General features: G+C 65.1%; 1 protein-coding gene across 1 annotated transcript; it reads left to right on the top strand.

Moving 5' to 3' along the window:
* Positions 1-3,873: 3,873 nt before the first annotated feature.
* Positions 3,874-14,779, top strand: SLCO4A1 (solute carrier organic anion transporter family member 4A1). Its single transcript, XM_044262272.1, has 11 exons — positions 3,874-5,107; positions 5,892-5,982; positions 6,649-6,770; positions 7,090-7,201; positions 10,372-10,526; positions 11,245-11,440; positions 12,447-12,612; positions 12,708-12,880; positions 13,133-13,197; positions 13,570-13,718; positions 14,336-14,779. Exons 1-11 carry the CDS (start codon positions 3,874-3,876, stop codon positions 14,498-14,500), a joined length of 2,628 nt encoding a protein of 875 aa, XP_044118207.1. The 3' UTR covers positions 14,501-14,779.
* Positions 14,780-26,690: the final 11,911 nt, after the last annotated feature.

Here is a 26,690-nt window from a genome sequence, read left to right as displayed (position 1 = left end):
CCGGTTTGTGATGGACATGCTCTCAGGTCTCCAGGAGAAAGCACAGTGGTGCTCAATCCTCCCTGGAGGGGCCACTCCTTCCCCGTGTGGGCTGCTGGGTCCTCCAGCCCCTGGCACCTTCCGCCCATCCTCCCCACGGGGGCCTAAGATACAAACCATAGACAGTGTCCACAGAGCCACCGGCCTGGCCTTAATGTGGGTCAGCTGACACTGCCCGGGTGGCCAGCAGGAAGGGCAGCCGGGAAGTCACCTTCTCCCGAGTGACCACACTGACCACCTGGGTGTCCCTCTGCCCATCTTGGGAGCAGACCCTGGAAAGAAAGTGCCCGTGATCAACCTGGGTCACGTGCCCACATCCCAAAGGACTGCCCACAAGGGACCTGAGGGCCAGGAGATGGAGACAGAGCAGCTCTGTGCCCATTGGACCCGCACGTCCCGGAGCGTGCCGCTGGGCTCGGCCACTACAGCTGCGAGGCTCTCAGGCAGGGCTGCTGGCAGCCTCTACGCCGACAGGCCTCTACGGGAGATGGTGTCCTTGGGCACACAGCACATCCTTTGGCCTCAGACCTCGGCGTGACCGCCGGCGCGCCCTCATCCAGAGCTGCCTCTGGCCCCCGCGCGCCTGTTGGCACCAGATCCGCCCAAGATCCTGGTGCAAACTCGGAAATGTCCTCTGGAGGTGCCACGAGTCTCAGGACCATCCTGGTGGCTGGGAGACTCCGAGGGTCACAGGTCTCCAGACTCGTTCGGGCTCTGCCACTGGCCTCCAGATGGAGCGGACGATTCCGGCACCGCCCCCTCCTCACGCGGTGTCCCCGGGGGGCCCACCTCCCCGTGTCTGACCAAGAGCCTTGGAGAGAGCGAGAGCCTTCCAGACCGTGCAGGGCAGCTGCGGCAGGGCTCCCGGCGTCAGGACAGTCTGCAGAGGCCCCGTCCCGGCTGCCGAGCTGCCAGCGGACCGCACAGTGGGGAGGGGGCGCACGCCGGCCAGGCTGCTGACCAGAGCCGCTGGAGGAGGCCGTCCGGGAGGAGGCTCGCGGCCCACCGCTCCGAGGGCTGCTGTTCAATTCTGAGGTGCAGGCGGCGGCCACCAGTGGGTCCTCCAGCTGAGGGTACCCCAGACTGGATTTCTGCCTTAAATAACGCGGTGCACCTGCGTAAGCGTCGTATGTTCGCTTCCAAGACCCTCAGCGGTCGCTGCAGGGGAAACTTCGCCACGGACTCGGAGCCGCACGGTGCCGTGCTCCTGTGGCTCCTGGTTTCTAAAGGGAGAACTCTTGCTGTGGCCGTCCGTATCACAAAGGCCAGCTGCCCGACCACCTCCTGAGCCCTCGCTCCCGCAGAGGCAGGACCAACGGTTAGAGCCCAGCGTGCCAGGCAAGCCGGGGCTGAGTGAGCGGGTGTCTGATGGCGGCTGGTGTCGCAACCACCTCCTCGGGATACTGACCCATGAGTCGTTCCCGAGGCCCGATCCTGACCTTTCACCCGCCGCAGGCTGCTGGGGGCTTCCCGGAGCTCCCCGTGGCTCCCGTGGCTCCCGTGGCTCCCGTGGCCCCAGCCCGGTTGAGGTTCCAGGGCTCCAGGGCCCGTCCCCGCTCTTGGCCCTGCATCGCGTGTGTGGTTCATGTGTGAGCAGGTGTGTGTGTGTGCGGAGTTGCAGGTGGCTGTGCGTGGGCGTGTGGACCTGCAGATGCGTGTGTGCACACGTGCACGCATCTAGAGGAAAACACTGTGGTGCCATCAGCACAGGCGGCCTCTGGGCCTTGGAATTTGGGGTCAGATCGAACCTTTGCGGTGCTTCTCCGTGTGCGGTTTTGGTGGCCTGCCTGAGCCGCGGGCTGGGAGGTGCCGGGGCTCGTGCTGGGGGCTGTGGTCTGCGGGCTCTGCCGCGGTCGGGGTGCAGACGTGCTGCGTGCGGAGGTGGCCTCTGTGACCGCAGCTCCAGCAGCTGGTCTCTGTGTGTGCGGGGCTGCCAGCCGGCCAGAGCTTCTTCCAGGAGCGGCCCCCAGCTCTGCCCGTTCGAGCCTGCTGGCCTTGCGGCTCTGATGAGGCCCTAGCGCACTCGTGGCCGACGGGGACGGCAGCCGTGGAATTCTGCAGACACGCACGGCCTCGGCACTTGGCCGCAGGTAGCCTGTGGGTACCCGTGTCCGTGGTGCACGGCCGGCTCCGGACACGGACACCGCGGGCTTGGTTCCGGTTCCTTCACTGCGGTGTCGGGGGGACGGCCGGTCGCACGCCCACAGGCTCTGAGGGGTCTGTTAAGCTCAGCGGCCACCTCCCCTCAGGCCTGTGGCCTCCTGGAAACCGGGCCACACGGGACAGCGCATGGCGTCCCCAGGGGCTGGTGAGTTTCCCACGGCTCCGAGCAGAGCTCTGTGAACCGGGCGCTTCTCCCAGCGCTGGGGGCCAGAGCCTGAGATCAGGGTTTCAGCTGGGCTGCGCTCCCTCTAGATGCTCCAGCTGGGGTCCTTCCCACGTGTCCAGCTCCTGTCCCCCCCTTCCTCGTGGCTGCGTCCGCCCGGTCTCAGCCTCTGTTGTCACGTGACGTCTCTGTGTCTTGTCTACTATGGCACTTGTCCCTGGATTAGGACCCACCCAAACCCAGATGACCTCATTTCAACCCATTAATCACATCAGCAAAGACATTTCTTCCAAATAAGGTCACACTGAGTGTCTGGATGTACCTGTCTCTTGGGGAGACCACTATTTGACCCCCTCCAGGCCCCTCCAGGGCCCAACAAAGCCGTGCCTCACTAGGCTGCAGGAAGGAGCCTCTGCTGACAGAACGGGATGGCAGGAGCCCCTGCCAGCGTCCACCCGACCCCCTGGACTGTGCGCGGTGGGGGCAGGGCTAGCCTGGTGAACCTGGGTCTGAGGACACTTCGTGGTCCTGGGTCACCACCAACAGGGTCCCTGCCCTGGGCGAGGCCAGCAGGCTGCTCCCCAAACCTCAGAGCTCAAGCCTGTGCTGTTTCCGCGGCTCCCGGAGAAAGGCTCCGGACAAAGTCAGGCTTCACACCTGCTGGGAGCCTCTGAGCATGAAGTGGCCCAACGCCAAGGGGGAGGGTGTGTCAGAGTCCTGGGGCTGCCAGACGAAGGACCACAGACCCGAGGCTGAAACTCCAGGCCTTGAGTACTCTAGCTCTGGGACGGGATGCCTGAGGGGGAGGGGTGGCCACGCAGGAGCCCCTGCTCCAGGCTCTGTCCTTGCTGGTGGACGGTTCTCACGTGCTGTCCGCCTGTGTGAGCGCCTGTGCGCAGGCCTCCCCTTTCTCTATCACCCCAGTCCCAGCGAAGTGGGGTCCATCCTGATGGCTTTTCACCTCTCCAAAGACGCCGCATCCCCACACTCTCATGGCTGACGGAGCGTTTCCCCCGGGGGGACACAGCTCAGCCCAGAACCAGAGGTCACTCGGGGGAAAGTACGGTGGGCTTGGCAGAAGACCCCGGCGGAAAGGGCCCATAGCCGCCGCCTACAGCGCAGGTCGGAGGTCTTCTCCCACCGTGTGTGTGAGCGCGCTGCTGCTTGGTTTCTGGAGGGAGAACCAGCCGCCGGGGGTGTGCGGAGGCCGCCGTGTACCCACGTCGGTGCTGCGCTTTCCGACAGGGCCCCGGGAGCCTCGGGAGGCAGGATTACCCCACCCCAGCCCAGGCAGGGCCCCTGGAACGGGGCTGGGTAGGGAGCGGCAGACAGAGGGGGCGCGGGTGCCTTTTCTTCCTAACTTGTCCGTGTCACCGCACACGTGTCTCGAAGTGACATCTTGAAAACCTGCCGTGGCAGCGAGTGCAAGGGCGCGACCCTGCTGCCACGCCTTCCCTCGTTGCCCTCCAGACTCCGGACCAAACGAGTGCTGGAGGCGTGTGAGTTTAATGAGGACCCGAGGCTGGACAGCATGGGGGCCCTGTCCACCGGGGCGGTCCCTCCAGAGCAGCGAGCACAGCTCACGCCCACCGAGCAGAGGCCACGGGGGACTGGGTGGGTCAGGGTGGCCCCGGGACCCGCACGGGCGTCGACTGTGGCCTTGTTCAGGTGTGTGGGTCTTGGTGGCGTGGCCCTGGATGCAGGAGGGGCAGAAGGTCAGCCCCATGAGACTGGGGTGTGGGCAGCAGAGCCACCGGCTGCCCCGAGGGACCAGGCACAGGACGGGGCATGTTCTCTCCGAGATGTCGGTGTGGTCAAGCGTCCACGTACGTTTTCTAACCAGAAGCTCTTCTCACAGAACAAACCAGCCACTGGACTACCCTCGGGCGGCTTCTGTAGCTGCCCCCTGCGCCCCCCGGGCGGAGATGCCTCAGCACTCGATGGGGGACAAGCCCCTGGTCTCCAAGCCACAGCTGGTCTTCCCAAGCCAAGCCTCAGCCACGGACGGCGGGTGCGGCCACGGACCCCCCAGCAGGCGGGCTTCCCTCGGCTCACCCCGGAGCCACGGCACCCTGGGTCCTGCCGTGCGCAGCCCCCTGGATGCCTGCAGCCGGCCACTGTGCCTGCCCCAGGCTGAGAAGCACGGCCCCCGGACGCCCCCCGAGATGCGCTATGTGGCGGCCAGGCCACAGAGCGCGGCGTGCGGCTGGGGGGCCTTCGCTCCCAGGTGCCTGCAGGCCTTCAACACGCCCCGCGGCTTCCTGCTCTTCCTGTGCGCGGCGGCCTTCCTGCAGGGCATGACCGTCAACGGCTTCGTCAACACCGTGGTCACCTCCATTGAGCGCCGCTTCGACCTGCACAGCCACCAGAGCGGGCTCATCGCCAGCTGCTACGACGTGGCCACCTGCCTGTGCCTCACCTTCGTCAGCTACTTCGGGGGCGGTGCACACAAGCCCCGCTGGCTGGGCCGGGGCGTGCTGGTCCTGGGCGCCGGCTCCTTGCTGTTCACGCTGCCGCACTTCACCGCGGGCGCCTACGAGGCCGAGGTGGCCGAGGGCGTGGGGACGTGCCGGGCCAACCGCAGCGTGGCGTGCCGGGACCGCGCCTCGGGCCTGTCCGGGTACCGGGTCGTCTTCATGCTGGGCCAGTTCCTGCACGGCGTGGGCGCCACGCCGCTCTACACGCTGGGCGTCACCTACCTGGACGAGAACGTCAAGTCCAGCTACTCCCCGGTCTACATCGGTGAGTGCGGCTGCCGGGGCACGGGGCAGGCACGTCCTCCGTCCTCGCTGGCCACGCGTGGTCACGGGTGAGGCCGCAGGTGCGCGCGGCCTTCCCCCGGGGCCGGGGTCGGCCAGCCCGAGACTCTGCTCCTCCCAAGATCCCCACGTTTACACGGACTGAGGTTTCTGGGTTTCAGCCTCGTGCCCACCACGTCCCCGCGTCCCTCCTGCCAGGCCAGGCTTTTCGAGGGAGACCGGCCGGCACCCGGGGCCTGGCCACACCTCGTGCGCCAACTCTGGCTTCCTCCTTTCACTTTGGGCTCTGTCCTTCCAAGCGGCTCAGCGGTGCCGACCCAGGGACACGGGGTCCCGTCACTGCGACGGGGCACCGGCCCACACAACGAGGCCCTGGGGACGTCTGCCCCCTCGAGGGATGCAGAGTCCGGTGCGGCCTGCCGCTGCCTCTGACAGGAAATCTGTAGAAGTACTTCTTAAAAGTCGGCAGCAGGGGCGCCTGGGTGGCTCCGTCCGTGGGCGCTGCTCGCGTCTTGGTCTCAGGGTTGTGAGTTCAAGCCCTGCGTCAGGCTCCTTGCTGCTGCAGAGTCTGCTTAAAAAACCAAAATTAAATAAACAAAAAATAAAAGCGGAACGTTGACAGCAGCCAGATCTCCAACACGGTGGAGGCTGTGTGGACACGAGCCCTGGGCTGAAGGGCCGGAGCCGTGGGGCAGAGGGCGCCCTGTTGCGGGGGGCCTCCTCTCCGGTGGCCCCGGGGCCCCTCCGCAGCTCCCCTCTCTCCGCAGCTGTCTTCTACACGGCCGCCATCCTCGGCCCAGCCGCCGGCTACCTGATCGGAGGCGCCCTGCTGAACGTTTACACCGAAATCGGCCGCCGGTGAGTGTCCTGACTCTGCTGCTCCCTGGGACAGCACGGCGCTGTGGGGGCTGAGGGGCCTCCCTGGTGTGTGGCAGACCGGGGGCCTGGGGGCAGGGACGGCGTGGCGGGTCCGCAGCTCCCCGGAGCCAGGCGACACCGGGACCCGTCTCTCTGAGGCCCAGGGCGGGGCGGCTGTGGACTTCCGAGCTGCCAGGGTGACTCCTCCCCGTGGGGTCTCCCTGACGCCGACCGGGCACCCCAAATTCAACCCAGTTCTGACAGACTTCCCAGACTCAGTGCAGAGCCCGCAGGAGACCCCCCAGCAGCCGACACCAGCCTCGGGTGCCGGGTGCCCGCAGCCTCCGTCCATGCTGGCTCCACGATCCCGCTCTTGGGCGAGATGAGCCACTTGAATAGCTCACGCACGGGACTCGGGAAGGTGCCTCGCTCACTAGATGACCCGTTTATTAGACAGATTACAGGCCCGGAGCGGCCAGCTGGAGGAGGCAGGAGGGCAGGTGGGGGAGGGGGTGCAGGTCCCGTGTGGGTTCCAGTCACTGCACACCCCATGGCCACCCACCTGGAGGCTTGGGTTTTCACGGACCCGTATGCAGAAGGATGGCCGGCGCGGGTGCCCTGTGTGCCCGTGGACGGGACGCTGACCCCACGTGCCTCTCCCCACAGGACGGAGCTGACCACCGAGAACCCACTGTGGGTCGGCGCCTGGTGGGTGGGCTTCCTGGGGGCGGGGGCCGCCGCCTTCCTCACCGCCATCCCCATCCTCGGCTACCCCCGGCAGCTGCCAGGTGGGTGCGTCCCTCTTCTCCTCCTCTGGGCTGGCGGGGAACCCGGACCGTCTGGGCCCCCGTCCTGCAGGGCTGGCCTGCCCCGTGCCTCTGGCCACGGGCTCCATCCCCGCCGTGGCCCCTCCGAGTCTGAAGCTCCTTCTGTCCCCCCTGGTCGCGGGGCGGGTCCTGCTGCTGCTCTCCCCCACCAGGTCCGCGGTCACCGTGCTGCAGCCCCGTACCACATCTGTCCCCGGGACCTTCCCAGACCTGGGAGCGGGGAGGGGCTCCAAGCCACGCCCTCGGTCTCCGACCCCCGCTGACATCTCTGTGCTTCCAGGCTCCCAACGCTCCGTGGTCATGAGAGTGTCTGAAACACACCAGTGGAAGGACAGCAGTCACAAGGCTGCCAGCAGCCCCGGCTTCGGGAAAACCATCAGAGATCTGCCTCTGTAAGTCCCTTCCGGGGGGTGCTGTGTGCCTCTCCCCTGTGTCCCGTGTCCTGAGGACCCTTGGGGAGGTCTGCACCCGCCAGATCTTGACCCCAAGCTAGGAGAGTCCGTGTGAGCCGTCCAGGGCCACGTGGTCAGCGCACAGATCCTAAAACTCCCGCATGACCCCGGGCACTTCAGGTCTCTGCCCCAAAACGGGGAGACTCGGGAGCAGCAGCCGGAGCTGGTCCTCCCAGGGCTGGTCCTGTGGGAGGGCCAGCTGCTCCCTCCTGCGTCTCTGACCATCAGGAAGTGCCACCTGCTGGGCTCCGGGCTTGAGCCCCCTCACCCCTCCACCCCCGCCTGCGCCTCAAGGTCGCTGAGGACCCTGGGAGGAGGGATTATCCCCGGCTCTGCCCTCACGGCCCTGCAACAGCCCCTGCCCTCCTGTGCTCTCCCTTCCTCCTTGGGTGTGACCTGCCCCGGCTTTGCGGACGGTGGCCAGCCTGGGTCCTCGGGGTCACTGCGTGCCGCTTGCCCCTCCAGGACTCCGGGGCCTCAGCCCAGTAACGGTCATGTCTAACCGGCCTCAGGGGGCTGGGGGCTATTAGTGGCGGGAATGAGTCCTTTTTGCCTGTGTTTGCCATGGCGATGTGAAGGGGTATCAGGATCAAAGGTGGCCTCCGTGGAGGGCCCCGCGCTGTCTGCTGTCTGCTGCTTTGCTTCCCTCATGCAGAGGAGACGGGGCTCTCCTGCTACGGGTTGGGGGGTGGCCCCTGACCCATTTAGGGCTTGGTTCCCCAGCTTCCCACTTCCCGTGAGACCAGCATAGCATTGCCCACTCCTGAGGGCACCCCCGGAGCAGGCTGAGCTGCCCAGGACCGCAGGGGCCAGGGGTACGAGACCGTCTGTGGGGGGCCAGCCCAGCCAGTCTGCCCACACCGGAGCAGAACCTCCATTCCCTGCCCCCGGCCTGGCGCCCCAGCAGGTCAGCAGCCCCGGGGATGGCGGCCAAGAGGTTTGTGCCCAGGCTTAGCTCCCCGAACCAGCTATTGGTAAGGAATCCTGTTAGCTTCACGGGGAGGGGACCAGCCCAACCCAGGGCGTCCCCCACACCTAAGAGCCCAGCAGACGAGGTCCGGGGCCGGGGCCAGTGCAGAATCCAGCCAAGCCCCTGTCCCCCGGCACCCACTCTGGGGGCATCTCCTTCCCTTCCTGGACATGGGACCCAAGTGCCAAACCGAAGAGAATTGTTATCAGTCTTCAAGCCTGAAAGTCAATTTTGCTGAGAACCAGGGTGGGGGATGGCCCCGGGGTGAGTGTGAGCACTGCCCGCGGGAGATGCCGGGGCTCAGGGGAGTTTCTGTCCTTAGCTCCCTCCTGGACGCTGCTCCAGGCCCCGGTGCCGAGGCTGCAGGTTCCGACGTCTGTTCACTGTCGGCCTGCGTCCTAAAAAGAGAGTTTGAGCGCGAAGGTGTTCGCAGCTGCTGTGACAGGTGCACGAGATGAGGGCGGCCATCTCCAGCTGGCGCAGGGGGACCAGAGGCACCCCTGGAAGCCGGGTCTCTGGGGCTGGGGCTCCCGAGGACAGCACTGGTACCTGCTCTCTTCAGAGAACAGCTCTGAGCCGCAGGTTTGAGAATTTCAGCCCAGGGGGCCGCTCAGAGCTGCTCCCAGCCGCAGTCGGATGGTGTCCTTCGTGGCCACGACCTGCTTTTCCCTCGGTGCAGGAGCGAGACGGCCCGGCCTGCCAGGACCGGGGGCTCCAGAGAGACCTCTGCCCCCAGCCCACCTCGCTCACCAGCCCCGGGGTCAGGGACAACCGTTCCCGCAAACACCTTGGGGCCTAGTCCAGGCACCTGCTGCCCAGTGGCCAGATGGCTCGGGACGGCTCGGGGAGCCGGGACGGGCAGGCGGGAGAGCCCCCCACAGAGGCTGAGCCCCCCTCAGCTCAGAGGCTGAGCGTCTTTACTTCCGGACCCCATGGCTGTGATTTTCATGTTTTCTGCTCAGAGGAAAGACTCCTTAAGGAGTCTCTCTTGTTCTGTGCCGTTCTTTTTTTTTTTTTTTTTCTTTTTTAAGATTTTATTTATTTATTTGACACACGGAGATCACAAGTAGGCAGAGAGGTAGGCAGCGGGGGAGCGGGGACCAGGCTCCTTGCTGAGCAGAGACCCCCCGATGTGGGGATCGATCCCAGGACCCTGGAATCATGACCTGAGCCGAAGGCAGAGGCTTTAACCCACTGAGCCACCCGGGCGCCCCTTTCTGTGCCATTCTTGACATTTACTCGGCAGTGACCAGCACTCGGGCCCTGCTAGGCCTGAACCCCAACAAGATGCAGAGCCCCAGTTTAGCCAGAGCAAGTGGACCTCAAAGAAACTTGGTGCCCATCCCAAGGCCAGGCAGTGTGGGGCAGGCCTCGGTGCCCAGCCCGTCCCTCGGCGGGGACATAGGGGTTCAGCTGCCAGAGCTCATGCCTGACGCTCTCAGAGTTGGCCACAGTGAGACCTGAGGCCAAGTGTCCCCCAGGGCCATGCAGGGGTCCCATTCCCTGTCCAGAGCGAGGGAGCAAGGCCAGCTTCCCTGGGGAATCAGTGGGCCAGGTCCGGGGCGCCGACGCCAAGATCCTCCCTCGGGATCCGGCAATACCGCCCCCACCAAGTATGCACCAAGAGGAACAGGGGGGCGGCCATGTCCACCCGGAGCCTCCTTGGAGGGGCCCCTCTGTCCCCCCTTCTCCAGGGCTGGTAGTTGGGAAGGGCCCCCCCCGTGCCCATTCCCTTTCCGTGGGGGCCTGGTGAGCCCTGGACGTGGGACAGCACCTCCCCCAGCCCCCGGCTCCTGGTTCAGGCCATCTGCCAGGGTCGTCACAGCTGCCCCGCAGGTCACTGAACCATGCACTCAGGGTCTCCCCGCACTGGAGGGGGGAGAGCACTGATAAGGCTCTTCCCCAGTTTAGCAGCTCTGTTTCCTGGAGCCCGTTCCCCACCAGCTGAAGCCCAGCCTCACACCCTCTCTCAGTTTCTCTGGGATGGAGGCAGAGTGGCCACAGCTCACAGCCCACTCCACTCCCCTCTCAGACCCAGGGCCTCTCTGTCCTCAGGTGGATGGGACCACGGGAACAGTACTTCCACACACCCTGCTCTGGCCCACTCTGACCCTCTGTCTCTTCTTTCTTCCCCATCCAGCTCCATCTGGCTCCTCCTGAAAAACCCTGCATTCGTCCTGCTCTGTCTGGCTGGGGCCACAGAGGCCACGCTCATCGCCGGCATGTCCACCTTTGGCCCCAAGTTCCTGGAGTCCCAGTTTAGCCTGAGCGCCTCAGAAGCCGCCACCTTGTTTGGTGAGAACACTTGTGGCATCTTGGAGGGTCCTCTGCCTTTTCGTGAGTTCTCAGATGGGTGAGGGGTCTTTGGAGTATCTTTGGGAAGTCCAGCTCTGCGTGAGGGCTCGTGGGCCTGTGGTCCTGCAGGGAGCGCCCCAGGAGCAGGAGTCGGTCAGCGGTGTCACCACGTGGACCCGATGGTCCTTCCCGAGAGGTGGGAGTGCCGACCGCAGCGTGCTGGCCAGTTCTCTCGGCAGACCCTCCTGGAGGGGATCTGCTCTGGGGGGGACACGGGGGAACCCAGCTTGTCTGTGCTCCCCGCAGGGCCTGGGCCTTCGTCGTCCCTGGCTCACTGCAGAAGGGGTTTAGGCAGTGGTGCCCCCCTGAACAGCTGGACGCTCGGGCTTGGCCATGCCCGTGAGCCTGGGTGGGCCAGGGGACACGCTGTGCTGGGGGCCGCCCCATCAGGCAGGCAGGGGCCACTGGGCTCTCCCCCTCGCAGACCTGCCCTGCCCCTGCGTCCTTCCACCTCCAGGTGGCCGGGTGTCCTTCCTGGGGGTCCCAGGACCAAAGCTCCCCCAGCGGCCCCCAACCAGCGGCTGCTGCATGGACAGATGGACGGCTCTGGGCCTCTGTCTCTGCCCTCGCCCCCGTAGCCTGGGGACAAGAAGAGCCAGTGGGCTGCCGGCCCTGTCCTGCACCCCCCAGGACCACGCTGAGCACCCCTCTCTGGCAGGATACCTGGTGGTGCCAGCAGGCGGTGGTGGAACGTTTCTGGGCGGCTTCCTTGTGAACAAGTGCAGGCTCCGCGGTGCGGGCGTCGTCAAGCTGTGTGTGCTCTGCACCCTGACCAGCCTGCTGGCCACCTTCGTGTTCTTCGTCCAGTGCCCCAACGCGCCCATGGCGGGGGTGACAGCCGACTACAACGGCAGGTCAGGGTCGGGCGGCACTGGGGGTTGGGGGGGACGCCCAGCACACCGATCGGGGGCACTAGTGGCAGTGAGGGATGGGGAAGGTGGGGTTGGCAGTTGGTCACTGTTTGGAGAGGGTCACAGCCGCAAGACATCGGCTCACGGTCATGCAGAGACAGCCCAGCGTCAGCCCTTAAGAAGCCCTGAGCCCAGCATTCTGGTCTGGAAGCGAGACCGTGATTGTCCAGCTCCCCTCCACGTGTGCACATGGAAAGTGGCCCCGGGTCGGCTCTCACGTGTCCCCCATCATAGGGATGTGAGAGCAACAGCCCTCTGTTGGCACTTGGGGAAGAGCAAAAGCAGGTGTGGACGGCCTGCTGTGGGCTGGGCAGCCCCTCCTGGGATTCCCTGTGGAGTGGACAGGTCGCGTGGACAGGTCGCGCAGAGTGCAAGCATGCCGTGGCGGGACGGTCCTCTCGCGGGGCTGGTGGAGAGGGACCGGCTCCACCGCCGTGGCCCCCACGAGGGCTCTGCCGCCATGGGAGGGAGGTGGGAGCTGGGCCTGCAGCCGCTGCACAGTCCGGTGCCCGAGGGCAGGCAGGAAGGACCAGATGGCCGGATGGGGTTTCCTATTGGAGTGAAAACGAGGAAAACGTGTCCGTGATCACCGCTGTGCGTGCACACACACGATCTGTGTGGACGTGGGTCTGCAGCTGGGGGGCTGGCGCCACGGCGGAGGGTTTTGGCCTGGGTCCTCTCGTGGTGCTGGTGTTCTGGGCCCCGGGCACACGCTGCCTCTGCTGCGACGGCGCCAGGGATGCGCACGTGGCCGGGGAGTCGCAGCAGAACGGGCCGTGGCGCGTGTGGCGTGGGCGTTTCCAGCGATCCCGTGCGTGGGAAGCACCTTCCTCGGCTGGAGCCCTCGTGGCCGCCTGGCCGAGTCCTGAGGCCGGACACTCCCCCCCCCCCCCCCCCCCCGCCTCCAGTGCTGGCCCCACCCCACCGCCGCCTTGTCTCCCGCCCGCAGCCCCCTGCCCGAAGGCCGCCTGGAGCTGACGGCCGCCTGCAACGCCGCGTGCGCCTGTCGCCCCGAGCACTACAGCCCCGTGTGCAGCTCCAACGGCCTCACCTACTACTCCCCCTGCCACGCGGGCTGCCCTGGAGAGGCGGCGCCCGGCGCGGATGGCCGGAAGGTGAGTCCGGCTGCTGCCCGTGAGCCGAGGCGCCGCACTCCGGGAGGGCCCCTGCCCCTGCCTCCGGTAATCGGCGCTGTTGTTGCGCTCCTCAGGTGTACCGAGACTGTAGCTGTGTCCCTCAGAATTTTTCCTCTGGTTTTGGCCATGCTACTGCAGGGAAATGCACTTCAACTTGTCAAAGAAAGCCCCTCCTTCTGGTTTTCATATTCGTTGTAATTATCTTTACATTCCTCAGCAGCATTCCTGCACTGACGGCAACCTTACGGTAAGCCCCGGGCCTGGGTTTCACCCTGGTCCAGAGCCTTCCCTTGCAGCACGCTGCGCTGGAGCTCTGCAGATCCCGCAGGGTACGTGCGGGGGCCCCCAAGAGAGCGAGCTGCCTCTGCACCGGGCTTCCCACCCTGGGAGGCAGTGACGTGGCTGGGGGCTGGGCCAGGACCTGGCTGCAGGCCTGGGGGTGTGACGAGGTACACTGCCACCCTCTGCTGAGTGTTGATGCTGCTATCTTCCGTTTCAGGTGTGTCTGTGACCGGCAGAGATCCTTTGCATTGGGAATCCAGTGGATTGTGGTTAGAACCCTAGGTACTGTGCACTGCATTGTGGAGTGGTACAGTTGCGCAGTGTGTTCACTGCACAAGGGCACCCACCATTTGTCTCCTCACCTGGCTGGTGTGCATCCCAGGTGGCCTTTGCCCAGTGAACGAGGGACGCCATTCCCTAACAGTCCACTAGAGGGACCCATGGTCATTGGTTTGCCCAGAAGGCGGCTTCTCCTTAGCACAAAGGGCCTCAGAGGTCCCCCCAGAAGGGAGCTTTGAAGCCCACCTTGCACCCCTGAGATCACTGAAGACCGAGGCCCCCCTTTCTGAGAACCCACACAGTCGGGATCTCAGCGCAGCCCGCCTGCCGTGCCTGCCCGGCGCATGGCCGGGACTGACGGGCCTCTCTTCACAGGGGGCATCCCAGGACCCATCGCCTTCGGCTGGGTGATTGACAAGGCGTGCCTGCTCTGGCAGGACCAGTGTGGGCAGCAAGGCTCCTGCTTCGTGTACCAGAACTCGGCCATGAGCCGGTACATGCTCATCACGGGGCTGGCGTACAAGGTGAGAGAGGCGGCAGCCGGCGTGCCCAGGGCCCTCCGCGTGGGAGCCCTGCGGGGCCGTGAGCTCCGTGCGTCTCGGCAGCACTGAGCGAGGGCCACAAACCCGGGGCTGAAAACTGTAAATATTTATGGTTTCCTCAGCTCTAGAGGCCAGAGGTCCCACACCCACGTGGCGCAGGGTCCGGTCCCTTGGGGAGCTCTGCGGGGCGGCGGGGGTGATCCGGGCTGCGTCTTCTCTGCCCCCCGGGTCATGTGGTCTTCTCCCTGTGTGTGTCCTTGTTCCTGTAAGGGCACCTGGCATGCCAGGTGGACACAGCCCAAAGCCAGGGTGATTTCATCTCAAGATCCTTAACTGCAGGCACATCTGCGAAGACCTCTTTCCAGCGGCAGGTTCTGAGGGTCGGGGCTGGGGCGTCTCTGCTGAGGCTCCGTTCAGCCCGTGAAGCCCTCCACCTCCTCTGGGTCCTGCTTTGAGTCAAATGGCGTGTTCGGTCCCTCACGAAGAGCGTTGTGGTCCTCACAAGGGTTCTGCAGGAAGAAGGGTGCTCTCCTCGGAGCGGGGCTGGGGCGGGGCAGGCCGCTCTGGTGTGGCCCAGCGAGCTCCCCCTCTCCCCGCAGGTGCTGGGTTTCCTGTTCTTCACCACCGCCTGCCTCTTGTACAAGTCCCCCTCGGAGTCTCCCGATGGCCTGGCAGCTTCTCTGCCCAGCCAGTCCTCGGCCTCCGACAGCCCCGTGGACCTCCGGGGCTCCTGCTCGGCCCCGCGGCTGCAGAGCGCCGTGTGACGGCGCATCCCCCACCCACGGGCACTTCCCGAGAACGCTGTCGGATTTCTCCCCGGAAGGGCTGACCCCTCACCGGTGGGTCCCCCTCCGTGCTGAGGACCCCCCAGAAACCTCCCGTTGGATTCCAAGGGTCCTGAGCTGGTGGTGGATGCGTGTGAGTCACAGACACCAGGGAGAGAGCAAGCAGGGCACGTGCAGAATGGCACGTGAGCAACATGGGGGCTTAAGTGGGTAGGAGAAGAATCCATGAAACAAGATGGGATAGGGAGGGAGACAAACCATAAGTGACTCTTAATCTCACGAAACAAACTGTGGGTTGCTGGGGGGAGGGGGGTAGGGTTATGGACATTGGGGAGGGTATGTGCTTTTGGGTAAATTGGAAGGGGAGGTGAACCACGAGAGACTATGGACTCTGAAAAACAATCTGAGGGGTTTGAAGTGGCGGGGGGGTGGGAGGTTGGGGTACCAGGTGGTGGGTATTATAGAGGGCACGGCTTGCATGGAGCACTGGGTGTGGTGAAAAAATAATGAATACTGTTATGCTGAAAATAAATAAATTGGAAAAAAAATTATTAACATAAAAAAAAAAAAAAGAATGGCACGTGACCAGGGTGACGGTCCTTCCAGCCAGGAAGGACGAGGCCCAGCAGCCATTCCCTTCCCACTTCCCGCTCCGTGAAGGACACAGCCACGTGTCACTGAATTTTCCCCTGGACACATGAGAACCATCTATGCAGTTACCTGAGCTGTTCCTTCTAGAAGATGCAAAGCGGCCTGCAGGCCTGGGCGTGGCTCCCGGAGGTCACCGTCCTGTCCCGGAGCCTGGGGAGCGCCCTCGGCCCCCGCCTTCCCCGCGCACACAGGCCTTATGTGTGGCTCCGTCGGAAGCACTGGATGAAAGGACGCTCTGGCCCCTGCCGCGGGGCTGACCACCGGCCGCGCTTCCCAGCGGCTTCTGTCCACGACACCCTGCTGGCCTGACGTCCCGGTTCCTCCTGAGAATAGGGCACAGGCGTGAGGCCATCCGCAGGGGCGCGGGCCCGCGGGAGCCGCCTTCTCGGGTGTCCAGGCCGCTCCCCTCCCGTCCTCAGAGCGGCAGCACGCAGCGGGCTCATGGGAACGCGGCCGCCAGTCACAGCGGGACTTGACGGAGTGTCTGTTGGCGGGTGTCCTCGGTTAAAATGATATGTGTATAAATATATTTTAATACTTAAAACCTATCTCTTGGTCCAATGTGTTTTGTTTCCATGAATTTGCAGAGTTCGGTGGTTTTATACGTGTTTCCTGTGGGTTTCTGTGAGTCGGGCTCTCCAAGTCCGAGGGAGGCTGGCCCCAGATGAGTGCTTTCCGGGTCCCGAGCTCGCCTGGGTGGGCATCTCCCTCCCTCACTGTGACCCCAGAGTCCCCTCCCTCCAGAGCGCAGCCCCCGGTGAGTGGGCCTGAGGCCTCAAACCAGGGCCCCACTTTCTGCCACTTTCCGGAGCAGCGCAGAGCGTCAGGACTCAGACCAGGACGGCCGGACACAGCGGTTCGCGCAGGAGAAACGTGCATTTCTGTGTGAGAGGTGGGGAGACCCAACGCCCCCCCGGGGCACTTTCTCCCCGAGTGTCCAAATCTTAAGGAGCTGTGACCACGATGGCTGTCCACGTCGTCTCCTAGAGAGCCGGCGCGTGGCCACCACAGTGCTCAGCAGACACACCCTGGAAGAAGCCATGGCGGACGCCGGCAAGCGGTCTGGGCCCCAGCGTCCCGGCTGGAGGTTCGCAGCAGCCCCTGGCCCAGAGTCCCCGCGGTGCAATGGCAGGAGCCCCGTCACCACGAGGCATTAGGGTGCCCAGGGAAGGTGCCCCTCGAAGCTCATCCAACAGGCATGGCGGGGCACCTCTGCCCCCTTGTCTTCTGGGGATGGTCTGTGGCTGGAGGGCCAAGGCCTCGGGGCTCCCGGGACGTGCCCTGCCTTCGCCTGGTTGAGTTCAGGCACCTCTGGCTACGACTCCTGACCCAACGCCAGCCCCTCCCAGCAGGGCACCAGGAACCCACAGAGTCCACAGTGATGGCTGGTGGGTCCCGGGGAGGGACGAGCTTGGAGGTGTCCTGGGCTCCGAGCCTGCAGACGGGGCCCTCTCTTCCTTCCACACCCCACATTTCTGTGAATGTGAGCCGGATGCCAGTCCTCCTTTGGGTCCTGCCCCGGCCACTTCCATCAGCCAGGAGCAAGGGGGCCTGAGTTGAAGGACGCAGATGCTCCCTGGCCTTCGGGACCACACTTGAGAGTTGAGCACCTGCTACATGCCAGGCCCTGTGCTGAGCGACAGGGAACAGGAGGCGCTGCCGGAGAGATCCCGGCAGCAAACCCAGGCGGGCGGGAGGGCCGCAGGGGGCAGGGACGGACAGCTCAGCCAGGGTGTTACGATTTCCCACTGGCAGTGCCCCCACGCCCTCTCCTGGCGGGGCAGGCCCTCAGACCCCCTTCATGGGGAGGGACGCCAGGCACCAGATAGGAAGCGATGCTTCTGGAGCCCCTCCGTCCTGTCCCTGCCTGTGGATGGGCACTTCCTTCAACTCATACAAACAGCTTTATTGGAATACCCCATATAACTGATCCATTTAAAAGGAAACTCAGTGGGTTTTCGTCTCTTCGCAGAGTCGTATGACCGACCACCCCGCAGGCAGCCAGAACGTTTTCATCATGGCAACAAGAACGCCCCCTTAGCCGCCACCCCCAGCTCCCCGCCCCGCTCTCCGTGGCAACCACGAATCCGCGTTCCTCTCTAGCTGTCTGTTCCGGCGTTCACTACGGGGGACCACACGTGACGTGGTCCCTCCGTGTGTGCTGCGGCCATGGGGCGCCACCACACAGGAGTCTGTGTCCTGTCCAAGGTGGATGAACATGGGTGAATTCCGCTACGTGGGTGAACCTCCCCAGTTGATCATATTATTTAAAGGAGAAACAGAGGTCCCTGGCCCCTCCCAGCCGTTCCCAGGCTGAAACACAATGTTTTGATCACTTCGATGTTGGAATTAGGATGCCGTCCTCCTGCAGGACTGACCACGGCCATGCTGTAGCATTCTGAGGGACCCGTCGCCGGGATGGGCTTGGCCACCGCATCCATGCCAGTCCACGTGTGCTGCACCCCCGGCCATGAGGTCCCCAGGATGGGGTCTGCCAAGCTCACCTAAGTGACCACTGGGCCAGGCTGGCCAGGGAAGGGCGTCTAGGGGCACAGAACATCCAGGAGTCAAAGTGCAAGGGCAAGTTTGGGGGGTGGGCAGGAGCTTCCTGGGACGTGATGTCTGCACGCATTTCACAGGGGAAGGAGGGAGCAGGGTGGCCGGGACCAAACAGGATCCAGGGCTGGCAGCAAGGCCGGCCACGTGGTGCCGGAGACCCCGGCATTGTTCGGGCGAGAGGCTAGATGGCGAGGAGAGGCCAGAGGGACAGGAGTCCCAGGTTAGCACCAGGATGGGGTCCCACTCCCAGCAAGGCACAGCAGCTTCAGTCGGGGAGGAGCACATATCAGACGGGGGAGCCCCCGAGGGCCCAGCGCTGCCAGGGCCAGACCCCAAGGCCTGCCCCTCCCCACCCCGTGTTCCCGCAGCCCAGCTGAGGGCTGGGGCAGAAGGTCAGCTGACTCCACAGGCTCCATCCCACTGTGGGAGGCACGTCCCCTCGCCCCACTGCAGAGGACAGGGAACGCCGGCCACATCCCCGCTGGGGGTTACACCAGCCCCTGCAGAGTAGTGTCAAAGCTCCCAGTGGACCGTCCCAGGCAGGAGGGATGAGCCCGGGACCCAGGCCTGGAGTGCCGCTGGGAGAAGCCGCTCGCGTGCGGCTGGGGGTAGTGAGGGCTGAGGCGAGAGTCAGAGGACGCGGGACCCTGGGGGACACGGCACCTGGCTCTCCGGGCCGGGCGCACCACACGGGGCTCACAAATCACGTGCCCGCATCTGCAGGTGGTTGGAATTGTCCCTGTTTTATGGAAGGGGAGCCTGAGGGTCTGAGAAGCCTTGTGATGTTCCCAGAGGCCCCACAGCGATACAGTGGCCCAGGCAGGTGTCGTGGACGGCTGTGTCCCCCACATTCTGATGCCGGAGGCCCGGCCCCAGTGGAACGGTATCAGAGGTGAGCCCCACAAGGGGCATCGGCCCTCTCTCCCCACGACCGGAGGACCCAGAAGGAGGGTGGCCTTCTGCAAATCAGGAGGAGAATCCTCACAGGCCGCAAGTTCCCACCCAGTCCTGCAGGGAGGACAGAGGCAGGGAGGGATGGGCACAAACACCAGATATCCGTTCCTGAAATGCCACAAAGGAAGTGGCTGAAAGAAGCAAAGGAAAGGCGGAAACCCGCCAATGTCCTGCCACGTGGGACCGTTGAAGACGTCACGACGGACATCCCTACAGCAAAACCTTACAAGGTAGCTCTGTGAATGGACAGGGACGCCAGCCGTGGACACATGATGGGTGAGGACAGCAGGTCAGGGCATACAGGGTAGAGGCCTGACGGGAACGGGGCAGGGGACAGACTCCTGGGCTGCCAGGGCTGGGGCAGCACCCATCTCCCGGGAGGGTCCCCATGCGTCCACAGTCATCTGTCGGTGGCCTGGGAGACCCGGCACCTCGCAGCATTCTGGGGGACGCCCCAACACCAGCCATGTTGGCCAGAGCCCCGGGGCAGGGGGGAGGCTGCCCTCAGCCCCCAGAGTGGGCCTTGGGCAGGGGGAAGCTGCCCGCAGCCCGGGAGGGAAGTGGGCAGGGCTCCTGGGTCCCAAGCGCCACGCCCACCCAGCTTTCCCCTGATTCCTGCGTCCAGTCTGGGGTTGGCGGGAAGCCACAGGAGTTGGTGGGCCTCTGGGGCCTCTGCTGAGATCTGGGGCGTCACCCCCCGAGTGGCCTGTACGTTTATGTCATATGTGCGCTTGCAGGTCCATGTGCACGGATGAGCGTGCACACGTGGGCTCGTACACACACTCACTTCTAAAGTGCTCTCCCCGTGGAGGGTGGTTCCAAACCTGATCTTGGTTCCGGCACTTACAGGTGTCTGACCTTGAACACACTTGATACTGAGCCCTGCCTCAGTGTTCCCATCAGCAAACAGGGCCCATACGGGGACCGGCCTCCCCAGGGCGAGGAAGAAGGGGTCCGTCTGGGTGGAGCTCTGAGGACGCTCCGCCACCGATTCCTGGCTGCTGCAGGGCCCTAGGCAGCTCCTTCTGGTCGGGTCAGAGGCTAGTGCCCCCGTGGCCCGGCTGTGCTGGTGCACGGGACCCGGGGCTTCACGCACCCTGTGCCACCCCTGGGCGGCCCGGGGGCACGGACGCGAGGCGTGGACAGCAATTACTCTGGGCCCTCGTTTACACTCGGGTCTATTTTAATTGGCAGCACATCAGAAACGCGCGCGTGCCGGCCGTGGACGCCAGTCGCGGGCAGAATCCGTGGCACCCACAGCGGGCTCCCCGGGGGATCACGTTCTGCTGTGTTTAATTCCTGGCTGGCTGGTTCACTGCTCGTTGCGCGGGGCCCACAGGGGCCACAGAGGAACCGCCCTCCCGACCGGAGGGAAGCGGGCTCTGGAGGCTTCGGGGGTGGCGGGAACGGCCGCGACGGCAATGAGGACGACGAAGATGGAAAGCGAAGGCGCTATGACGTGGGCTCCGTGGTAACTCCAACTGGGCCTTTCAGCCTGGGACGGTGCCCTCTGAGCCCCAGCGCACCCGCGAGCCTGGGCTGGCCGCATGGCCTGGGTTTCACAGGGACAGGCCTGGGGCAGACCCAGCGCATCCAGAGACATGCGGTTCTGGCGTGTCACTTCCCTTTCTGTGGCCTCGGTCTCCCCACCTGTGAAATGGGCGTGATGCCACTGTAAGGGCTTATCCGGGTTCACGAAGACAAGGGTCCTCAGGTCGGCGCTAAATGCCGTGGGCATGCTCATTGGATGCCTGAAGCAGCCCTGGCCCTTGCTCCGCAGGTGGGAATCGGAGGCCCTGACAGCCGGAGAGCCAGCCCGCGCCAGCCGGGGTCCCAGAGACAGACGCAAGGGGAATGTGTGCGTCTGTGCGGACGTCCTGTCGCCGGGGCCGGGAGCCCCGCCGTCTGCCGGCTGGCCCGGGGAAGTCGGTGAAGGAGTTCCCACAGAGGGCCACAGCCCGAGCCCCCAACCGAGGGCAGAACAGATGCCCTCCTCCACTTCCGTTCTACTCACGCCTGCAGGGGATTGGACGAGGCCCCACACGGAGGGGCCAACTTCTTCCAGAGTCCCCGAGAACACCCAGAAAAATGTGTCATCTGGGCTCCGGGGGACCGCCAGGTTGACAGGTGACGTGAAAAGTCGCACAAGCCTGCCGGGCTGTGCCGTTTCTTCCTTGAGCCCCACGGCCCCCAGAGGATGGGGCTAACCTGGCTTGCAGCCCCACATGTGCACAGGAACTGGGGCGGGGGGGGGGGACCCGCACTGAAAGGCGGAGCCCGCGGCCCTCACACTCGCCCGGCTTCAGAGTCTCTGGAGAGGGCCCAGGCCGCTGGGCTGTCCTCACAGTTCTGACCGGTGTGAGCGCTGCCTTCGCTGACGCTGCCTCAGACCTCCTGAGCCCCTCCCAGGAGTCACTGCTTTGCAGGAAGGCCAGGCTGTCACTGCCCCTGGAAGGAACGAGTCAGGAGCCCGGTGGTCCCCAGCCTGTCCTCCGCATGGCCCGCCACGGATTTGTGCTTCAGCTAACGCCGCCTTCACAGCAGACACAACCCTGAGGACCGCCCCCATGCTGACTTCCCGCCTCCCCAGGGAGACAGCAGGGCAGGGGCAGCCCCTCCAAGGCTAGCGGGTGGTCCGGCCGGGGCACCCAGGTTGGGGCAGAGGGGACCCCTCTCCCATCCTAGCAGCGGGATGGGTTGGGTGCCAGAGTCGCCGCAGGGGCGGTGGGGCAGAAGGGGTCTGACGCGGTCCGGCCGACGGCTGCCCCCAGCCTGCTCCCCAGAGACGGCCACACAGGGTCAGCTTCCCACACGGTCCCTTTCTGCCCTCTGCGGTGGCCTCACGCTGGCGGCATCTTCTTGTTGGGTCGCAAGGAGGCAGAGAAGGAAGTCAGGAGGCCACGAGGCCCAGTGCGTGCCTCGGGAATACCCCGGCCCTCGAGGCGCACAGGCGTGAAGTGCCCGGCCCCTCACGCCAGGCTCGGACAGGACGGGACGGTGGATGTGCTTTGTCTCCGTTTCCTTTCCTCCGTGGCGTTTTCTCCTGGGCGGCTTCGTTCTGCATAGGAAGACGGTGTCTCAGGCGTGCAACACACACCGTGCGTGTCCGCGTGTCCATGTGCCGCTGGGGTCCGCGGGCGGCTGTGAGCGGGTGGGCTCGGGGGAGGCAGCAGCCACGGGATTTTCAGCGGGGTGGCGGCTCCTTCAAGGGTGAACGGGATCTCCGTCCCCATGGACTTGCCCATCCCTCCCCACGGACTGGCACCTGGCGCCAGGGGTCAGTGGCCTGCCTTCCCCTCAGGACAAAAACGCACTTTGCCCCAACCCCCCATGCCCCCCACCCTGTGCCCAGGCTGCGCACACAGAGGGGAGCCGCGGAAACCCCAGGACCAGACTGACAGTGAGGGGCTCTAATGAGCCCTGCTCCAGCCCAGGAAGCAGCGGGCACGTGCGGAAAGGGGGAGTCCTCCTCGGGGAGGGGCTTTCCCGAAAGGCTTCCCCTCCTCGCCCTCCTCCCCCTCCCCTTCCCTTCCTCCTCACCCCTCCCTCCTCCTCCCATGCCCTCCTCCCCCTTCTCCCCACCCTTCCATGCCTCCTCCCTCCAGCCCCCCCCTCCCCCCTCCCCTCCTCCCTCCTCCCCACCTGCTTCCCCTTCCCCCTCTCCCTCCACCCTCCTCCCCTATCCCTACCCTTCCAGTTCTCCCCCTCCCCCTCCTCCTCCCCCTCCTCCTCCCCCTTCCTCTTCCCCCTCCCTCTTCCCCCTCCCTCCTCCCTTCCCCCTCCTCCCCTCCCCTCCCCCTCCTCCTTCCAGTCCCTCCTCCTTCTTTCCACCCCTTTTCTCTGTCTTGTCTCCTGCCCCCACGCCCTCCCCTCTCCACTCCTTCCTTTCCCTCCTCCCCTCCCCCGCTTGCCCCTCCCCCTTTCCGGTCTCCTTCTCCCCCTCCCCCACCTCTCCTCCTCCGGTTCCTGCCACCCTCTCCCCAGTCCCAGCCCCTCCACCCTCCTCCCCTCCTCTCCACCCTCCCCCTCCTCCCCTTCCTCCTCCTCTTCCCTCCCCCCCCTTCCCTCCCTTCCTCCTCCTCCTCCCTCTCCCCCAGGCTGCCGTTGTAGGGCTGGCAAGTGGGCCTCTGAGTTGTCCCCTTCTGGGCCGCCTCTGATCTCTGACGGCTGCACTGACAGAGGACAGAGCGGTGTCACTGTGTCACGGGGGTGTCTTTCAGGGCCATGTGCCCCGTTATCTCAGTCCAGTGCACCTGCCAGAGCATCTTTGTGCTGGGAGCGGGGGACTGCAGAGCTACTGCTTCCGGAAATGGAGTGTCCCAGCTCAGGCCCCCAGGTGACGTCCTGAGACCTCCGGACTTGACTGTGATCCCCAAGCGCCCAGCTCTCTCCCCACTTCTCTCCTCACAATGGAGAAGCTGCCGCCCCCACCGCCACCCCCCACCGCCACCCCCCACCCCCCTTCACCAAGGAGAACGGCTGTCGGCTGTAGGGTTTCTCCCTCCTCTGATGTCCCTCAGCTTCCCAATGAGGCAGTTTCTGGGCTGGGGGTGGGGAGGAGCAGAGTCTCCCCGCCAGGCCCCTGCCCCAGGGGCTCCAAACCGCCCCCCGCCCCCCCACCCCCCAACACACCTTCCCTGCCTCCCAGATGTCACTCCCAAGGTTTTCTTTGCTTTTCTAAAAAAACTACCTTGTTACAAGACAGAAGGGAAAGAGCCGGATTCAGCTGTAGCGGTCATTTGCTGGTGGAGTTAGTTTCAGCTCTTTCTCCAAGGGCAGCTTTGGGTGACATGCGGGAGGGGAGGGGAGCGGGTGGCCAGGGACACAGGGCCACACAGGGCAGGCAGGAGGGAGGCTTGTAGCCACAAGAAAAGTCCCCACAACAGGTAGGGACCTCTGCGGACAGACGTCTTCATATTATTTCCCAATGCCGGAGGCCTCTGGCCCAGCCTCACGGGCGGCCCTTGTCAGCCAGCAGACGCCCACCAAGCATCTTCTCAATGCCGAGGCCACGGCCGCTGCTGAGGGCAGAGCCGTGGCTGGTACAGGGGCCCCCAGTCCCTAGGGGTCCTCCACCCACACAGGGTACGTGTGAACACCTACCGAGTGGGGGGCTGCGGAGGAGCTGCCCTGTGAGTCAGGGGGCCTGTGGAGATCAAGAGTTTGAGCTGACCTGGGAAGGAGGTAGCAGGCAAAGGGGGAGCACACCGATGGCCAAGGGCCATGACCCTGGTCGGCGGGTGCATCTAGGGAGCGGGACACGGCAGGCGGCCCACCACCATCCACGCGGTGAGCCGGGCTGGGGCAGGCGAAGCAGCAGCATCAGAGCCAAGACAGATCCCGAAGAAAGGGAGCCGGCCCCCCCCCCAGGGACACACCCTCTGGGACCCCAGGTTGGTGGCCACCTCTCTAGCCAGACTCCGTACCCCAAGGGCAGGCACCTGGGGGGCGGGCACAGAGCACTCCTGGGGGCCTGGGCCTCCGAGGAGGACATGCCAGAGGCCCAGCTGCCTGATGGAAGGGCCTAGAGCTGACGGCACCCGCCAGGAAAGCCTTGTGCTCTAAGTGAAAGTGCCCGGCGGAGGGGAGAGGAAACTGCCGGGGTCTTCGGGGCACCCGGCTGGTGGAGAAAGAGGGTTTTCATTTCCTGAGAAAAGCACTCCTTCAAATAAACCGAATGAGGGCCCAGTTCAGCACAAAGACACATGGGTATGGAAGTTTGGAAAATCCGATTCATCACAGCACAAGAAATCCATGTCTCATGAAGACCTCCCTGACCTTCCCTCTTGCAGACCGTCCTCCGGGTCCCGTCCAGGAGCTGGAGGCCCCCACGGCTCCCAGAGCAGGACGAGCCTCTTGTCAAAGAGCCAGTCCAACCCTGGCCCTCTGCGCCCTCAGCCTCTTCCTCCCTGATCCGTGGTCGCCTGGCACTGTGCCTCTGGACGGGACGTCAGTGGGACAGGGGTTCACGCACCAGGGTCTTCCTTTCCTGTGCACCCTTCATTTCATGGCGGGAGGGTTTGTGGAGAAGCCCAAACAGGCAGACGCCACCCTGGGCGCCAAGGACACCAGATAGACAGTAGAGGCTCGGAGCATGGGTCATGGTCCTGGCGGTCCCCGGTCCCTGGCCGCCACTCCAGCGGGGCCAGGCCAGCTCAGCAGTCACTCTGGAGAAGCAGCTGCATCCCACACCTTCCCCTCCTCTGGGCCCGAGTCCTTTCCAAAGGAAGTCCTGGAAACCCTTGGGAAGTCTCAGAGGCTGAAGAAAGGAGCTGACCGCCCTCCCACTCAGGGACCTCTGTTGTGCTCCAAGCAGAGGTAACCTGTGCCGTCGGTGCCCCAACCCCTGTGTGCGTCCGCCCGGCTCTGGCTGGGCCTGTGGGCTCGGGCAGGGGTGCCCTCGGGCCAAGGAAGAGTGTGGAACGAAAGAATGCTGCCCCCCGGGGACATGGCCACAGGTCACACCTCAAGTCCCACTTCGGGGACTGCCAACAGCCGCGGAGGGAGAGCTGCTGCGGGCAGATTCAGCTGCCGCACAGGTGTGGGGGGCGGTGCAGGTGCCCCGGCCTCACCTGCCTGCCCCCAGCGCTGCTTCCTGACCTCCTCCCCGCTGCACCCTGCCTGTGACTCCCTGTCCCACGTCTGTTCGGGTACCCGCCTGCCCTGTGGCTCCCCGGGTGCCCCAGTACCCCATCGACTCCCGCCATGGCCCCACGAGGCGGGTCGACATCCTGTTCTGCTTCCCCATGAAGGACATAGAGCTCAGGAGAGGGTGTCCCCTGTTCCTGCCTCCAGGCCACCTGCTAGAAAGGCCAGAGGGGACCCCAGGCCATCTACCCCTCTGCCCCCTCCTCCGCCTGGGGAGGGCTCTGCAGGAGCAGCGAGAGCCCCAACAGGAAGGGAGCAAGGGAGACCCGGCCTCCACGCCCCCCGGACGCCGCTCCCGGTGGGAAATGATGTCTCCATGTCACAGAGGCTGCCTCAGTGGGCTCGCTCTGGGGTTTATGTCTGGACGGCGGAGAGGACGCACCCCACTGGTTTCCAGCCTGGCCACAGCAGCAGCCCCAGGCAGGGGCCGCCGTTCAGTGTCTGCCATTATCTTACACCAGACGCCGTCCTGTCAAGCTTGTGTAGACGCAGAGGGAGAACGGTGCCGAGCGCCCCGCGGGCCCCTCCTGCCTCCGTGTTTTCCAGCGCACACACCCCCCGCTTCAGCCCCTCAGCAGCTCAGCCTCTTGCCCCAAATTCTTTGACAAGGCCAGAAGCCCTTTGTCAGTGCACAGGCACGCTAGGAACAGGGGTGGACCCGCCGGCCTCCAGGGACTCCCCTGTGCTTCCTCAAGGGACATTCGCAGAAGAGCAGACGGCCCGGTGCTGCTCAGACCTGGAGGACGAGCCTGGCCCTGGCGGGCGGAGCCGGAGGACCACAACCTGGGCTGCTCAGGGCTGCTCGGAGAGGGACGTGCAGGGCCGAGGTTCTGGTGTGCTCGGAAAGGAGCAGGAAGGGCCTAGAATTCTGTGTTCCCACAAACGTGTTTTCCTGCAGTAACCTGGCGGCGGCCTGTCAGTCCGAGCCGGCGGCGTGCCGTTCCGAAGCTGATCGTCGCTGTCACAGGGAGAAGCTAATTATCTCCTCTCGGCTCCCGGCGGATGGGAGCGTCTCAGGAGCTGACGTCTCCATCTCCGAGCCTCGAAATTTCTGGAGAAGACGCGAGTCTCCCAGGCGTGGCGCTGCCGCCGTGTTCCCACTGGGCGTGTGAAGCAGCAGCAGGCGGGGGCGGCTCCCGGCCATCTCGCTCACTTTGCGCATCAAGGACTCCAGAACCCAGGTGTGCGAAAACCTGCAAGGGACATCTGAGGTGCCCGTCGCGAGACATGTGGGGCCGGGGCTGGAAACTGAGTCAAACCCGTTTGAGGAAAGGCAGGCGGGCGGGTCCGGCTCACGGGGTCCCGGCGTCAGTGCTGCAAGCGGAGTCAAAGGCCTCGGAACCAGCTCAGCGAGCAG

The sequence above is a fragment of the Neovison vison genome, chromosome 8 (genome assembly GCF_020171115.1).
Source record: "Neovison vison isolate M4711 chromosome 8, ASM_NN_V1, whole genome shotgun sequence".
In the NCBI taxonomy this organism is placed as follows: domain Eukaryota; kingdom Metazoa; phylum Chordata; class Mammalia; order Carnivora; family Mustelidae; genus Neogale; species Neogale vison.
Note: the sequence above shows the minus strand (reverse complement) of the source record. Positions and strands in the feature narration are given on the sequence as shown.